At 42.2% G+C, this 17,387-nt stretch overlaps 1 protein-coding gene across 1 annotated transcript in view; it reads left to right on the top strand.

Moving 5' to 3' along the window:
- LOC133991582 (adhesion G protein-coupled receptor A3) overlaps positions 1–17,387 on the top strand; it is a 159,437-nt gene that overhangs the window by 40,543 nt on the left and 101,507 nt on the right. Inside the window, exons 7-9 of the mRNA XM_062430038.1 lie at positions 2,352–2,565; positions 12,833–12,997; positions 16,190–16,409. Coding sequence (XP_062286022.1) covers positions 2,352–2,565; positions 12,833–12,997; positions 16,190–16,409 — 599 coding nt within the window. The remainder of the gene's footprint in view (positions 1–2,351; positions 2,566–12,832; positions 12,998–16,189; positions 16,410–17,387) is intronic.

The following is a 17,387-nucleotide window of genomic DNA, read 5'->3' on the forward strand; positions in this document are numbered from 1 at the left end:
GTGTCCAATGGGCAAAAGCGAGCAGCCACATTCTGATCCTTGGCTCAAAGCATTGTTTCAACAGTATCAGCATCAGCCAAGTCAACAGTCAATGGCTCCCATGCTGTTTCTGCTGCGTGTCACCCGCAGGAGATAACAAAGCCTCAGCAACTGTCGCCGAGGACAATCAGAGAGTCTTAACGCTCTAACAGGGTCAGCTCAAGTAACTGCACACAGATGTCATCATGAAACATCCAACTTTAGTCACAGGTTGTTTCAACGTTTTTATTACCCACCTTTGATTATGAATTACTTCTGTAGAAAAAGCTCTGCATATGTGTTTTTTTTTAGAGAATTATATTGTGGTCAGGGGCAGCACTTTACATGAGGTAGTCTACTCATAGTTTAACTTGCTCCTGAATCCTGGCACTTCCTGGCCTTCACAAGTGCATCAATAATAGGTGTCAAATCCTGAGCAGCTGCCAGTTTCAGAATGTCATTCAGGTGCTTCTGTGTGCGAGCCTGTAACACAGTTTTGTTTTATTGATGCTCATCACAGAAAAAGCTTGTTCACAATAGATAAGTAGTTCCAAACATGGCCAACATTTTTGTTGCCAGGGCTGGTAAAGAGATACTGATAAAATGTGTCCAAGCCCAGCGAGGCAAATTCGTCCTTCAAATCTGAATCACATTGCAAGTTAGTTACCTCACCTTGGACAACCATGGGAAGACTAGAAGCCTGGACTCTGGATTGCGAGTAAAAATAAGCGAGAATTGCAGTGCATTTTATTGAACATTTTTAATTAAAAAAAAACTTCTCTTCAAATTTCTTTCCCCCTTGGCGAGCCGGTTCTGGCCCACAGGCTGTGTGTTTGACATCAATGATTTAAACCCTTCACCCTTACCATCTCCAAATAAGGTTATGCCTCTATTTGTTATTGAACTATAAACAAGACACTATGCTAATTAAAGTTAACTAAAGTCACTTAGTTTCTAATGAGGTTACTTGTAGCCCATTTAAATATGAGACCAGTCTGCACAGCTTATCGCCACCTAACCTTGGTTACCATAGGAGACAGCCAGCCTTATCAAAACAGCTGCATATCCCAGACAGGTCATGACCTACTGCTCTCAGGATAAAAAATGACCAGAGAATAACCCGTGGAATACAAATATTTCCTCACCAGGTGTGCTAGTTACTCTTTCCTGATTTAGGGAAATGTTAAATTGTAGACTGTAGACATTTGGCCAGATCGCCCGACACGGATCTTTCAGTATTTCCCTCCTTTCTTTTTTTTCCCCAAACCAAATGCATGGAGCTGTAAAAGACTTTATGACCCACGTATCGAATTGCCTGTCAGACGGCAGCAACATCCACAATTGATTGGAATACAAGTGAATGCAAAGCGCTTGTTTACGCTGCTCTTTGGAGCATATCCAAGGAAGTGTTTGGCCTTGTATGAACGAACACACTCCGAAGGAATTCCCAAGGTGGTATATCGAATTGGCAAGGTATTGAGTTAATCCTGGATCTATGCTAACTAAACCAAGCAACACTGCTACATCTCCATAGGTTCATTGTGTTTAGAAACATCGTCTCATCTTTATATCTCCCATATCTGCAAAAAAACTAAAAAACAGTCGAGTTCTGGGAGAGTTTTACTAAAAAAAAATCAGAACACCTCCCGTATTCTAGATGATTCAACACTCCTCTCTGTCTTCTGATCTCATCCTTATCGTAACCTTATTCTCTGGCAAAAAAAAAAGCTTGAGGACTTAGCCAGCTGCAAGGTAGGTAATCCTATAACTGGTGGTGCGGCAGACTTCTATTGTGAACATGTGAGGAGTTAAGGCGAGTCCAGGGGAGCGCTTGAGGCTGTTCTCCTTTATCAGCTGCCGTTCATCTCGTACAGCAACAGCAACAACATGTGGGAACGACGGGGGAGGAGGAGCGTGACCGTGACAGAATGTGTTTGTGTATGTATGTGTGTGTGTGTGTGTGGTTAGATGGTATTTTGGGGGTATGCTCATGTTGATGTGTGTAGGGTGAATGGATGTGTCTGCAGCAGTGTGCGCAAGGTTGATATGAGTCTGATTTGATTACAATTCAAGCATGCAATGCTGCGGTTTTTTTTAGATGTTAACACCTCTGGCAAGACAGGGAATATTCTAGAAAACAGCAATCCCCCTTAAATCCTCCATTCTGCCTGTGTCTTTTTCCTCTCAAATATGGACGAATGACCTCTCGCTCTCTCCCTCTACCTTCTCCTTCGCCTCAGGGAAAGTGAGGAGAAGGGGTTGGTGGGGGGGCGGCGGGGGGGGGGGGATTTACAAGCTTGACCTTCCTGTGTTATCCTCTCCTCATCTCCCAGATGGACCTCTGGAGATGCCCCTGTTCCAGCTGATCCCCTCCCAGAGGCAGCTGGTTTTTCAGGGCGACCGGCTCCCCCTCCAGTGCACCGCCACCTACCTGGACCCGTCGGTGGAGCTGAGGTGGCACCACAACGGCCACGTCGTCACCACGCAGGAGGAGCGGGGCGTCTACGTGGAGGAAACCCTGCCTCACGACTGCTGCCTGCTGACCAGGTACACACAGAATAAAGAGGAAGGAGGGGGGAAGGATGGATGGATGGGGGGGTGAGCTGAGAGCTAATTAGCTGTTGACTTTCCAGTTGCATGCACACACACATGTACACACACACACACACACTCCCGAGGATGTTGATAAGTCCAACCAAGCAGATGAAGTCAAAGCATATATGGAAATAAGCTGCTGCATGTGCATTCTCAGCCTACACATGTAAAGTAAAGGAAACACACATGTGCACAATGCTCACACATGTTCATTCATCTAGTGCATCCATATTCAGAAGGACCACTGCAGCTCACACACAGACACATGTAACATATATGTACACACACACATGCCCCCTCTTTCCCTCTCCGTCTCTCACTCACCCATAGCAGCTGAGATTTACCTTTTTTTTTTTTGTTATTGGCGCCCTTGATAAGGATCTGAAAGGACAGGACAGAATTGGCTTGGCAGCGTGCCAACACCTCGGAGCAATCTGCGGCTCGTCTCTAGAGGTTGGCCGTCCAGCCGCTTCCCCCTAGCGCCCGCCGGAGCTCTCGCTGATCACACGCTAAGAGGAACAGATGCTGAATCATAATTGCGGTGATAAAGCAGACAGGCAACGCTGGCTTTCACATATTTCTTTTTTTCTTTTTGCATAGAAGGAATCGATGCAAAAAAGCCTCCGTCCTCTTCCTGTCTTTGTTTTCCTGGTGGTGTGCGGTGCATATGCATGTGTGTGTTGGTGTATATATGCATGTGTTTGTGTGTTATTGTAAAACCATTTGACGTAACTCTGTGGCAAACGGGGGCTCAGACGCAGGAGCACATTGCCGTTGATTAGTTTAACTGCTGCCTGTTCTGACTCGGCCTCCCTAACATAAATATTGATGGAGTGCTGACAGGAATATGTTTCTCTGTGTCAACAGGGCCAGAACGCTTCTTGTTGTGCCGTTTATTTGGCAACACGAACGCCAGCCTCTCTTCCGCTACATTTCTGGGAATGTGCACCATTCCCCTGTCTGCAAACGCCACAAAATAGTCAACATTTTGTCTTTTTCCATTATGTACCAGTTCACTGTTTGACAACCACAGTGATCCCTGCGGTGAACGCTCTGCCTTCCATAATTGGATTACAGGGTACAGAGAGATTCTTCAGCTGATGTTTCACTGTCTCAGCTGTGCTTTTTTTTTTTCTTTGCACAGTTTATTTTTATTGAGGTATTCACCAATAGGGGTCAATGCAATCCTTTGTCACTCATCGCTCATTGTTATTATCAAAAGTGATGGAAAGTAACTGCCCATTTCTGCTCCTGTACTATACTTAAGTGCAGTTTTGAGGTAATTGCACTAGACTTGAAGTTTACATTTTCATTTTAATCCCGTACTTGTGTTTGACAGCTGCAGTTATTGGTTTCTTTGGAAGTACAGAGTTTTAATACAGAACATACAATCATACAAGCGTATTTAATATTTTTGCATTGTTATAGATTTAGCTACACAGCAGCATTTGAACCAGCCCAACATTTAGCGGTTAAAGAGCTGCATATTTTCCTCAGGAGACTGAAAACAGAGCGAAAAGGAGAATGATAATTGGACTCTGCCAGAAACACAACTCCAAGTGAATTCCAGTGTTGCTCCATATCTGCTGGATTTGCTAATAGATATCCCAACTTTTTTGGGGAGTGGGGGAATTTTTTGCCTTTTACATAGTTAGTGGTGAAGAGAGAGAGAAAAAGGTCCCTTGCTTGACTCAAACAAGGGACATTACAAGTATAGCAGCTACCAGGATGCTCCAGATTGTATATATATTCTATACTGCATTATGTTTACATTGAAAGTGAAGAATTGACATCCATGACAACTATAGAAGAAGACTGAGGCAGATGTGATAGGAGACATTTAGGTCAATGGGGTGAAATCAACACAAAGAAAAAATTAGGACAAAAACAAATGTCATGTGTTTTTGAGAGCTGCCATAATCTCAAAAAAGTGTATTAGTTTAAAGTAGAGATGCTGAATACCACTAATATCAAGCAACAGCAATGAGATTAAAGTTTGCCGTTTAGAATCCTGTCGCAGGAGAGGAGTCCTCATTGTCTATTGTTAGATGTCATTCTAGAGGGAACTCCTTATGCAACTGACCCTCTGTGTTGTCTGTGTACTGACTGATAATGTCCACCAGCCCCTGTTCCAGCCTTCTGCTTCCAATCCCATCAGCACAAACCTCCTCTATCTCTCCCTTTTACTGAAACACCACAACTTTGACTCCACTTTTCTAACCCCGTGTCCCACGGAACTTGGTAAATTTCTCATCACTGCCATTCTGATGAGGGCCCCCGCTCGCAATTACCCACCGCTCTCTCTCTCTCTTGTACACACAAATAATGCAATTTGCTCTCCCAAGTGGAACACATTCGGGTCATGTTGATCTTGGCACCGAAAAACGTCTCCCCTCCCGTTCAAAAAACCTGCAAGGAGCAGACATCATTTCCATAGCTGATGATGAGTGTATAAGAGTCCGTAGAGCTCAGTCCAACAAAAACAATCTGCTGTGCCTGGGCTGAACTTCACCGTTCACCTCTTCGCCATCTAAATTGCGGTGTTGAAAGAGATGTGTGGAGGACATTAGAGACTTGGGACTCCACTTGGTCCACTACTCATTAAGCAAAAAGAAAAAAAAAGGAAAAAAAAAACCTAACTAATGTTTTGGCCTCTGACACGCTGTCAGTGCTCATTTAGCCACAGCGGACAACATATTAGTCATTACGGCCCGCGTTGGTGTCGTTCACCTTGGATAAATGTCCTCTGAGTCAGTCAGCCTCGCCCCCTGCACGCCCCATCAGAGGGGAAAGACTGAACACACAGGATTTAGCGCGTGGCTTAAAGCCCTCGTCTGGATTTGTCGCACGGTGCTGCTGCTGCAGCGGCGGTGGCACTAGCGGAGATGCCAAAGCCTCAGTGAAGTGACCTCTTTTGAAGGTGAACCCAAAAATGTTTTGCGGCCATTTCCCCGGCTAAATTCTGCTCATCCTGCTTTAAGGTTCGGTCGGGCAAACAGCCAGTACGGATATTCAAAACATGACATGATCTTTTTGCTCACTGCACCATGCGTGACATTATTGAATTAATGTGTTTACATAGTTTTTTTTTTTTTGTAGTCATTTTTATATTGCATTGTAGTTTTCTACCATTAGTTCTCTCCTACTTTTCACACCGTGGCGTGTAATTACAGCCTCTTATTTACTGGCACAGGTGGGCCGATAAGCCGATCTGTTTACATTGCTCACAGTGAACATAACAAAACAAACAAACAACCAAAAAAAAAACCTGGCCCCATGAGGCCTGATGATTCTGCGATGTGGGCCAGGCTCCTGCTGAGTAATGGTGTCAGGCCAAACTCCCCAGTATTAGCTATGCTAGCGGCAGCAGTGGCCCCAGCCTGTGATTCATGTTTCATTAATCAAACATTTTAGAGCCCCGTAGCTAGCTACAGCAGACACTTTTGGATGTATCTTTCTTAATCCTTTCCATTTTTAATCAGGCTAATCTCACACAAAATGAAGAACCTGGTTTGGAAATACTACTGAAGGGAAAAGGAAGAAAGGGAAAATGTCTCTCTGCTTCTTCTTTGTCTCTGATGATGATCTCTCCAGAGCTCTCTCTCTGTCTGTTTAAAAAAAAAAAATTATATATATATAACTCCACTCCGGCTTACAAACACAAACTTAAATTTCTTGACATTCTAACCACATGTCTCGTCTTTCTTATTGCATTCTACTGTGTTTTCTTCAGATCCCTGCCTCTGTTTTTTCCTGTTTTGAATCTACAAGCAGCATCAGTTGCTAAGGAGACCAAATGTGGTCATGCTCACAAATATACAAATTTTCACCTTTGGGTTCATCACTTAACTGCTTGCCAGTTTCAGTCAATGAAGAAAAACAAAATTGGGTGTCAAAACTTTACTAACCTTTTCATACTGTTCAGGTCAGATTTGACCCATTTTGACCTATTTTTGACTTTTGAAAGCAATGAAAACACAATAAAATTACATTATTTAAGCCTGCAACTTTATGACTTTTCCTAAAGTGTTTTTTTTTTTTGTAGCTGGGTCAGTGTTGATTGGTTGGTTGGTTTTAATGGTTATAATGAACCCTACCATTCAACTATTCTGATTTTGTTGCACCCTTCACTTACACTATTTTCTGTATAAACTAACCACTGATAAGATATCTACAGATGCAAAATACATTTATTAAATATTTAACATAGGGACTAATTATACTAATATACTATACGCTCCATACCGTGAAGGGTTTAGAATATGAACAGTATGTAAGGCTTACGTTTCACTGGATAAACTTAAACAAGAATAGAGTGCAGCGTAAATTATTAACAGCCTGCATAATACACTGAGTAGACTAATGGATCGAGTGGGTTAAGACAAGGTAGTGATTGATGCAATGGAAATAGTACAGCCATTATATCAGAGTGCATTATGCCACCCTGTGTGTACGTCTGAGTACATGCACCTCTTTATATATCTTTCTCCTCTTGGCACCTGAACGTTCAAGCCAGCAGCTGAGACGTACGTTTCAAAACGCACACGTAACTCGAAGCCAAAGCACAAATTCACAAATTAGCGGTGTGATCATCAGGCTCGCATGAAAAATGTCCCAGCTCTGGAACATTTGATGGGTAAAAAGAGATGGGTGGTGGTGGTGGGGGGGGGGGCAGATTGAAAGTTTACAGTCTCGTAAGCATCATTATGTAAACAAATTGTTAAATATCAGCGCGCAAGCATAAATGTTCCTAATGAGTCCTTGGGGAGCTGCTCCACAATGGCGCAGTGTTACTGTGGATGTAGGTCAGTGCTTTGTGTTTTGGCTTGCGAGCGCCTCTGCCCCTACTGCTTTTTTTTTTTTTTTACAAACCAGAGAGAGAGAGAGAGCTGTTCCTTCACATGTTTGTTATTCAAATGCGACGATGACCTTTGTTTCTGAAAATGTTGACCGGACCTGCGCCCGCTGGACGGGGTCCTCGGCCCGGGCTTCGACCCCGCTTGTTTTTGTTTGGGTGCAGGCAGGTTCACCGGGGGACGTTCGAGATCGGGGCCGCGGCGGAATACCCCTCCAGTGGTGGTGGTGGTGGTGGTGGTGGTGGTGGTGGTGGTGGTGGTTTTACTCGGTGAGGCCGATGGTGGGGTGACGGGGAGGGTGTAAGCCAGAGGGGACGGGTGGAGTCGGGTGATTTGGGTGTTTTTTTTGTGTGTGTGTGTTTGTCATGGTGGGGTGGGGTGGGGTGTATTTCCCTGTATGTTTCCCAGCATTCAGACAGTTGGCCTGCGTTCAGCCATGATGTAACTGTCCCCCCTCTGCAGACTATTCATGCTCAGTGAGGACAAGCCCAGCAGCTCCATCTCACACACTTGCAAACATATAATTAGAATATACACACACTAACCATCATCATTACCATCATCATCATCACTAATAGATTTTGCAGTCATTGTTTTGTAGTGAATATATGAATAATGACGATATAACAACACACCAGCAGTAACAATCACAACTTCTTTTCTGTTTTCTTCCTATTCTTTCTGTCTTTCTTTCTTTCTTTCTTTCTTTCTTTCTTTCTTTCTTTCTTTTAAAGTAAAAACTGAAAATATTTGAGTGACAGACAGGACCAAGTGTAGACAAAAGGCAGGCAGATGCAAAAATAAAGAGACTGAATAATTGTAGGTGGAATAACAGAAACTACTGCCCACAACTCGCCAAACACTCAAGGCTGAAGGAAATATCTACAAAGACCAGGAGTCCAGCGCTGCTTAAACCAGCTCCACATGAAGCCGCTTTGCTCTTTTGTGGCATGTTCTCTTCATTTAGGAAGATGTTGAATGCTCAACAATAAGCAAATTCCCCCGAAAAAATCTCGGCTTTAAATATAACACTTAACACCGAAAGCTGCTGTTTCCTGGCAGTTTCTTTATCCTGTGTGTGAGTGTTTTTTGTTTTTTCAATAAATGACTGTGGTGTCTGTGTAATACTAACCCTGTGCAAACAGAGAAGAGTCCGATAAGCAAGATTTGGTCCACTTTACCTCCCAGTATGTTATCTGTATTATCTGTTTAGATTTCCAGATAGCACATGTGCTCATTGTGGTTTCTTATTGAATTTGGAGATGGCACTGTAGGAACAAGGCGATAGGTGGACCTGAACTCATAGGGTTTCAATTTAAAGCCCATTCGCACTTTAAACTCAGCTCTGCGGTTGCATCTCGTGGAGGAGAAGGATGTTGTTTTAAGGAGGGGAGGGGGGTGGGGGGTGGAGAAAAAGACAAAGACAAAGTGTGTGTGTGATATTCTGTTTGAGACAGACAAAGAGTATGCAGGAAATAGAGATGCCGGGCTTGGAGTTGAAAGTTACGTAGGATTAGGGTTTAGAGTCTTATAGTAACAGTAGCAGATAAAATAAGACAAAGACATCATCTCAGCAGCGGCAGTCTTACAGTGTGTCAGAAGCTTTCAGAAATCTGCCTAAATCACAATACTTTAAAAAGCCTCTGCCTAAACAATTAAATAAATGCCCAGAAGTACTTTTTGGGCAGCTGAAGATGTACTTATGCACATTGCAAAAAAACCCCTCACATGTATTCACAGACAGGCTCACGCGCGCACACACACATGGGGACATACACACTTGTTCTCTAGCCCAGAATGTCATCATCTCAGTCAAGCGTTCAAATCTGATTTAGGGCCTATTAGAAAAGCAATCAAAAAAGAGAGCTTTAGTGGAACACAGAAGATGAAATCAGGACTTATTTTATTCATTTTCATAACTCACCCACAGAAAGTCATTGAAGCAAAGTCATGAGTCCGTTTGATACGGGGTGGGGAGGGTGATGGGGGGGGCGGATTGTAACAACGTTGTCTGGTTTCAGTTTGCTTTCTCTTTACAAAAACAAACATCGGTGAAATTAGTTTACAGCACAGCACAATGTGATTTCATTTGGGTTTCTTATTGTATGAGCTGGTTACTACTCTGGTGAGGTCAGATCATAAGAGCTGAAATGAAAATGGTTTTTGCTTTCTTTATGAATGAACTTCTGTAGTTTCATTTATCTACATTTACTTTATGTACTGTTTGTATTGTTCAAACAAACTGGTGTGCTTGGTTTGGTTTGTTTAGGCTGTTAAATTCAACTTTGTTGTGGTCTACACAAGCTGATCTGGTTCCATGCTAAATCTGGTGCTCTTTATTGGTAGTAAATAAGCAAAGTTGACTAAACACACAATTATACGATACTAGTATGTGATTTCAGCGTGAATTCAAAACTACAAGGAAATCCAGCTGATTGTGGACTGTAAAGGAAGCAACCCTCCTCCTTCCATGTGTGGAGGGAGTTTCACAGATCAATCAAAATGAAAATAGAAACAGAGATGTGTCTCGTGTGTGTGCTACTCTGTGTACTTCAGCCAGTCCCCAGTAATAAGTGTGAAACATACAGCAGTGACCACACAGTAACTACCTCCACTGTTATATTACAGTACAAGTTGCCTCTTTTATCGTCGTGTTCCTATCCGTTCGTCAAAATTCATAACATGATCCGGTTGAGGTGCAGGACTAATAACGGGTGTCATCATAATCAGTTGTTTCTGCGTGACACCAGAGAACAGAAACACACACACACACACATAAGGCGCAGTGAAGCAGAGCGTGACCCGCTGTCAATCACAGGAACTTCATTTCCCTACGTGGGTCAGGTGACAGTCAGCAGAACAGTCAAATCAATAAGTTAACTGTCAGTCTGTATCACTCCAGGTTTATTCCTCTTTTGTAAAACGAGCAGTGTGAACAGAAAAAGGGGCTGCGACTAAAGGGCATCAATGTTTTTGTTTCCTAGGCGACTACTAAATGAATCCAACCACAGGTGTGAAAGCCTAATTTTAATAAATAAATCCTAATTAAATTGATACAGTACAACTGGTTGTCCTTTGTGTGTTTTTTAATGTTTAGTGGGTGTATTACTTAAAACTAATCAAGCACTCAGGGATTAATTAACTACTTATTTCACTATCATGAAACAGACAATATGAGACCTTTTAGATATTCCAACACTAGTAAAACACAGGTTGTCACTTGTGTTTGAGCCTCCATCTAAAACATCAACAATAAGAACTTGGCGATATCAACAAAATTGGGATTTGACTATGTCCACAGTGAAATATTGCGATGGACAATGATATCGGGGGTAATGATGGTAACGTAATGACTGTAGTTGAAGTCAACTCAAGTACTTCATGTGGCTCACTGTCTCTTCTTTTTTAAATCACGATGTTACGATGGTAGAGGCTTAGCGGTCGATGATGGCAATGGACGATGGCCCCAACCCTGTCAACCATAAGTACAGGTTAATGTTAAAGTCAGAATGAAAGACTGTAAATGTCTGTCTAAATGCATCATTTTGTGTCAATCAACAGTCACACAGGAAGAAGCCAATCTTTTGTAGCACCTGCAATGACCTCTGCAGACAATGTAATCACAAGACATTGTGTATTGCTGCAGATTGACTCGTCTCTCCCCACATAAATAAGGCAGTTTCTGAGGGTCGGGGAGATGGTCAAACTCAGCATATATATTATTTATTTTGTCAAAGAAAACCTCTGTCAAATCCTTATATTTCTCACAGTATAATAAGAAGTGAGATTCTGTCTCCACCTCTCTCCCTGACTATCACTACTGCTTTCTTCACCTTGATGTTCCATCCACGCCTGAAAAGATGATGTTCTTTTTTTATTGCAGCGTGACTCTGTGCTTTGCACCATCATCTCATATCAAGAACGAGGCGACAGTGAGGTTTATAGGTGCATGTTCTCTCTGTGTGGATGTGAATCAGGCGCTCCGGTTTACTCCCACACTCTAAACACATGCACGTCAGGTGAATTACAATCTGCTAACAAATTGGCAGCAGTCTTGAATATGTCTGGGGGTTTTTTTTGTGTTAGTCCTGTGAGACGAGGTCATTCCCTGCCTTTTGCCCAAGTGCATGCTGGGACAGGCAGGCAGACAGAGAGAGAGAGAGAGAGAGAGAGCAGGCGAAATAAAGGCATTTAAAATTTCTGAATAAATATTTCTCTCACACCCTCTGAGGAAATGTTTTCTGGGATTACAGCTTCTCCACATCAGAGGCGCTCAGCCACTAATCATCTTTACTCTGCGAGATTTTCACTTTCTTGTCCGGCCTGTCACTTATCATTTTTAATGTCAGCTGTTGTGAACGCTCCCATTTGTGGAGCATTGTTACCCCTTGTCGCATTTGAAATCTTCACACAGTGACATGTGTGGGTGTGCTGTTGATTGTATTATGAACGCACGCTGCCTTAATTAAATCACACACACACACAAAAAAAAGCGTTAGCTCCTCAAGCGCACACAATCAAAGTGTATATTTGACTACAGCTGGATTGTATTTGGAAATTAAACTGCAGCCGTTTCTCAAGGATGTAGTATTTCCATGGTGATAATGCCCGTTGCTTAGCAATCTCTGCTGGCTTTTCTCTTTTTTCCCATAAGGAGTAAAATCCTCAAGATTAGTCGCTTTGGCAAATGGCCTGCATTGGCTCTTTGTCACTGTTTCCCCATCCTTTGTTTAATCAGGCATTTTCTATTGAGATAGGAATCACTGTGACAAAGTAGGAAAGATAAGCATGAGTAATGATCATCTTAAATCACAGCCAACATTTTAAGCCACTGCATACTCATACACACACACACACACACACACACACACACACACACACACACACACACACACACACACACACACACACACACACACACACACACACACACACACACACACACACAAGGGTCTTTCAAGTGAATTAGATTTTGTAAAACACATATTTTTCTACTTCCTGATGTGAAGCATCAACTGAGTACACAATCCCTAAACTGTAGCCTTAACCTCAACCCTCTCTGCTGTATGACTAATTTTACCCTAATCCAAAAATAATCCAAACCTTCCTAAAATCAAATCCTAACACAAAACTAAGCTTAAAACTACATTCAACCCTAAATTTAAGCTCAAATCCTAATCCAACTCCTTGCACAGGCCTCCTCTTCCTCATCTTTCATCCCTCTTAAGGGAAAATAAATGCTTGTAGAAAGGAGTTCGGTAACACACACACACACACACACACACACATGCATACACACCCTTAAGACAGACATAATACACACAAACACACTCTTATAGCTTCCGCTCTCCCTCCTCTTCCAGCGAAGTCATCCTCTCCAACATCGACGTGGGCATCGCCGGCATCTGGGAGTGTCTGGTGACCAGTTCCCGTGGCAACAGCTCCCGGCAGATGGAGATAGTTGTCCTGGAGACGTCGGCGCCGTACTGCCCCACCGACAGAGTCACCAACAACAAGGGGGACTTCAGGTGAGTCACTTCTCGGGGTCACGCTCGGCCGCTCGACTGCTTGACCTCGGTCGACTCGCTCGTAACGAGAACAACTTACCAGCAACGTTTATCTAACCTCTCTCACTCCTTAAGTGTACTTCTTGTTTATCAACTAGTTCTACATTATTAAGTGTAATCGCTTTAAATCGTTGGTTTTCAAAGCTGAAACCAGGAGGTCTCTTGCACGGCAAAATAAGGCAATAGTTTTAATCTCACCATGATTTCATTCAACAGATATTTCCCAATTACAGAGTCTACTGTATAAGAATTAATACTGTAATCAAAGCACTCACTCGCTCTGCTATTATCTTGGTAAGTACAGTGCAGTTAAGTACCTAACTCTGCTCCTTGGCGGTGTTGTGTTGGTTTCTTGTTTCTGCCTGATAAAAATCACCCACACCCTCCCACCAGGTGCAGCTCATTAACCGCCAAAGACCTGAATTGCTCAAGTACAGTATAGGCTAGAGAGTTCATATGTTTTAGTACTAATTGGATATAAGACATACAGTAACTCCAAGAAATATTATCCTCATCATCATTAAACTTTATTTATTTTCTCAGGGATACATTGAAGGGTGACCCACATTTTCAGTAATGCCAAGATTACATAGAAACAAAGCTAAACAGCAGAAAATCAATTCCTAATTAAAACAGTTACATTCAAAAACATGAAGATTTAAAAGCTGTAAAATTATAAAAACAAATCAAATAGCAGAAATACAAAGATCAATTCCTAATTCAAATAGTTACATTCAAAAACATTCAAATTAAGGATTATATCTCTAAAAATGTGTCCCAAAGTCATCAGGGAATTGTTATTTAAAGTGTGTAGAAGGTTGTTTTTAATGAGTCTGGAGCACTAAAAGTAATCTTTCTGGGATCTGACCCGGTTAACATGAAGTGTAATCCAGTCCTGAGAGCGGGTTTGATAAGTTTCAATGACGTGTATTAGTGACGTGAGGTAATTTAGAAGTGTATTTAAGAGTTCTTTGTAGATGAATATTATAGTTCTGTGTAGTTAAGCTTTATTGCAAGACTATAAAAAGAAGTAAAGAACTTGTTCCCATGACTGAGGTTTCTCATGAATAGGGGGAACAAACACCACACCACCATCCATCCTATTTTTCCCCCCCTGTCCTCCACTCCTTGTGACCACCTTGAAATCTTGTAGTTGTACACACACTTACATCCTCCACCTCTCCTCCCGGGGGTGAGAGGGTGTGTGTGTGTGTACGCTCTTTTGTGTAGCCGCTGTATTTTACAGCCCACTTTCAGTGCAGCGAGTGCACAGGCTTTGTTCCTGCTGGAGCATTGGAGTAATGGGCTGGAAAATGAGCCTCCTTTTTTTTTTATGTTGGGAGGGGGGGGGGCGAAATTAACGCCATTTATTACTAAGTAGCTGCTGCTGCAACAATGTGGATGGAGAGCAAAGGGGGAGGGGGAGCAGAGGGGTGGCAGGTCTCTAACCACAGAACAGATTACCAGCATCCAAAGTGCGCTGCTCCTTTATTTTCATTTAGAAGAAGTCAAAAGTGTTGCCACATTAAGCATTGCTTAGGCTACTTTTCTGCAGCAGGGTTTTGATGTCGCCTTAAGGAGAAAACGACCGAACATAAGACACATGTTTCTGCTCTGATTGTAGACAAAACCGATCAATATATTGTGAGCACAAACAACTCTTTTCTAAGGCTGCAGAAGCACAGAAATAAGACCTTTTAATCTTTAAATCTACACCGACGCCAAGCAACAAACCTGGACTTCTTTTATTACAGGAGGAATCAAGGCTAATGTAGTGAACTATGAGTGTATGGCTGACTTTTTTACACTTAAATAAGCTTTATTTTATTGAAACACTAACAGGCATTACCCAGAAAATGAAAAACTTCCATTTCCCTGTAAAATCGCCCTGGCTCCTATATGAGGTTGGTCAGTAGAGCAGCTCCAGGATTTGGCTCTTGATGACATTATTGAGAAAGTCTCATTTCTTGCTTGAGAGGAGACCTCACTGAACTTTGCATGGTCATACGAACAACACTTGTAATTACTCTCGTAGGCTGAATTTTTCCCTTCAGGGAGGAAAAGGCAGGAAAAGGTTTCCGCTTCATATAAAGTACATCCCTCTCCAGCTTTCCCTAGCTAGTCACAGTCCTTTAGTATTGCACTATCTTAAAGGCCTGTTTATACCTGCGGTTAATACGCATCTTGGGTGATCCAATCACAAGTGGACAGCTGAGACATTGCTGTCCACACCTGTCCCTTTCATGCGACTCAAGCTAAACACCAGATTCTGCTAATGCCTACATCACTTCTGTAGTTCTTACGTCAGTCAGACAAGCACCAGATGGGCTAAAGAGCTAAGAACTAAGAATATGTCTCAATAACTGCTATACATGTATGAGCTATACCAACTGTTCAGATTACTCATACCATGTACATCTGTGCTCATCTCCCTTTTGTCAACCATTTACCAAAATAACCGCCACGTCCTGCATTGATGATGCATTGTCCTGTTACATCCTGGCCAGTTAAACATATGGACACATTAGTGTTTACAAAAGATGGGTGCTCAAATGTGCCCCAGAACACCTTTGGAAGAGGTTTGAGTGATTGGATCAAAATATGTGGTCATTTAGACTTGTATTTACCGCTGTCCACATGTGATCAGATCACCCAAGACACATGTTAATGTCAGGTGTAAACAGGGTGAAAGAGACATATTAAGTGAAGGATTAACAGTTTGTACCAAAGGGCTTCCATACTGTAAAAATATGAAAATATCTAGGCTACTTTTATAGACTCTCCACAGAGTTTTGTTTCAGGCTCATTAGGACTCTCCGTTATGTGTAATGTATAAAATTGGTGGCATGCCCCTGTAGGTGCAGTGTGTCCATAGATAAATAATGTTCATTGCGCACAAAGTGGACAGTTAAGTTGATTAATAGAGTTAGAAAATAAAGTTAATTAAGTCAGAATTCACACAACACAATGTTTCACAATCAAGTATCAGAATCTGGCAGTCTTCTGCAAAATAATGAGGGTAAGCTGTAAATCTAATATGCAAATTAATAATTTCCTAAGTACAGGGAGTATGAAATTGCCATCTGGTAGCTTTTAGTGTAGATTTCCTAAACATAGTTAATTCCTGATGATTTGGAGGTATTTTTGTGGCAGATGGCCAAAGACTCTGGCTGGCATCCTGGCTTTCCTGCCCTGCGCTCCCGCCACCTTCGGCTCTGCACCTCACCCATCTGGCAGCGCTCCTCACGTCTCCAGCCAGAGGGAGAAGAAGGCGTGGCGCCGCTGTGACCGGGGCGGACGGTGGGCCGAAGAGGATTACACTCAGTGTCCGTACGCCAGCGAACTGACCCGCGTGCTCCATGAGCTCACCCAGGTAACGATACACACGGACATCCTGCTCTCATTGATTCTCATCCAAACCAAGTGTCAATGCATCTACTGTTATTTAGTCTTTAGTCTATAAGTTTACTATGATGTTAGACACAGTATATAGAATAACGCATTACAAATAATTCCACTACTTTCTGCTTTAACTAGTAATATAACTAATTACTTTTTCAAATTACATATCACAATTACAATTACTGAAATTTAAATAGGCTCACCACTCATTGCTTCAGTTTTATATGAAGAGAATGTACAGCTGCACATTATCTAACCTGACTGTGTCTCACATCCACGCCATTGTAGCCAACTCGTGGTAAAACATAAGCCTCGTCTCTGGAGTTGGGTTGAGAATCTGTTACAAAACCCGGAGCGAACTTTGAATTATCTTTTTCATGTTTGTTAATCTGGATTGAACTGAAGTGATTTGTCGTTGTGGGGAAAACATAATGAACTCTTTACTGGGTGGATTGAACTCTGAGATTATGGGACTAGTTTTGCTTGTAAAAGTATCGCCAAAGATTAGTTTCCCTCGTAACTATTTACCTTGTATATGCAGTGATTGGGAAAAGTAATTCAGTTACTTTTTGAGAGAAGTAATACTAAGTAACTTTCACTCACTTGACTCGACTACTCTGACTTGGCAAGATTGAATCACTACATATCCCTAGGGAGCAAAAACCAACATCTCCACTGATTCAGCCACAGCCAGCAGGTGTCTGCACATCTGTCCATATTTGACTTTATATAGCTATCATCTTCATATATACATAATGTAAACTGACTGAAGACAAGCTGTTTTCTTTCTACATTACTCATGAGATTACTGTATCACAGTAAATAATCAAACTCACAAAACTGCCATGAAACAGCGTTACAGTTGATGCATTATTTATTATAAGTTGTCAAAGCCGTCTCATGTCTGCCGTTTCATGTTGGATTGCGACGAAGGGCCGTGTGATCGTCT

Source organism: Scomber scombrus, chromosome 12 (assembly GCF_963691925.1).
Source record: "Scomber scombrus chromosome 12, fScoSco1.1, whole genome shotgun sequence".
In the NCBI taxonomy this organism is placed as follows: domain Eukaryota; kingdom Metazoa; phylum Chordata; class Actinopteri; order Scombriformes; family Scombridae; genus Scomber; species Scomber scombrus.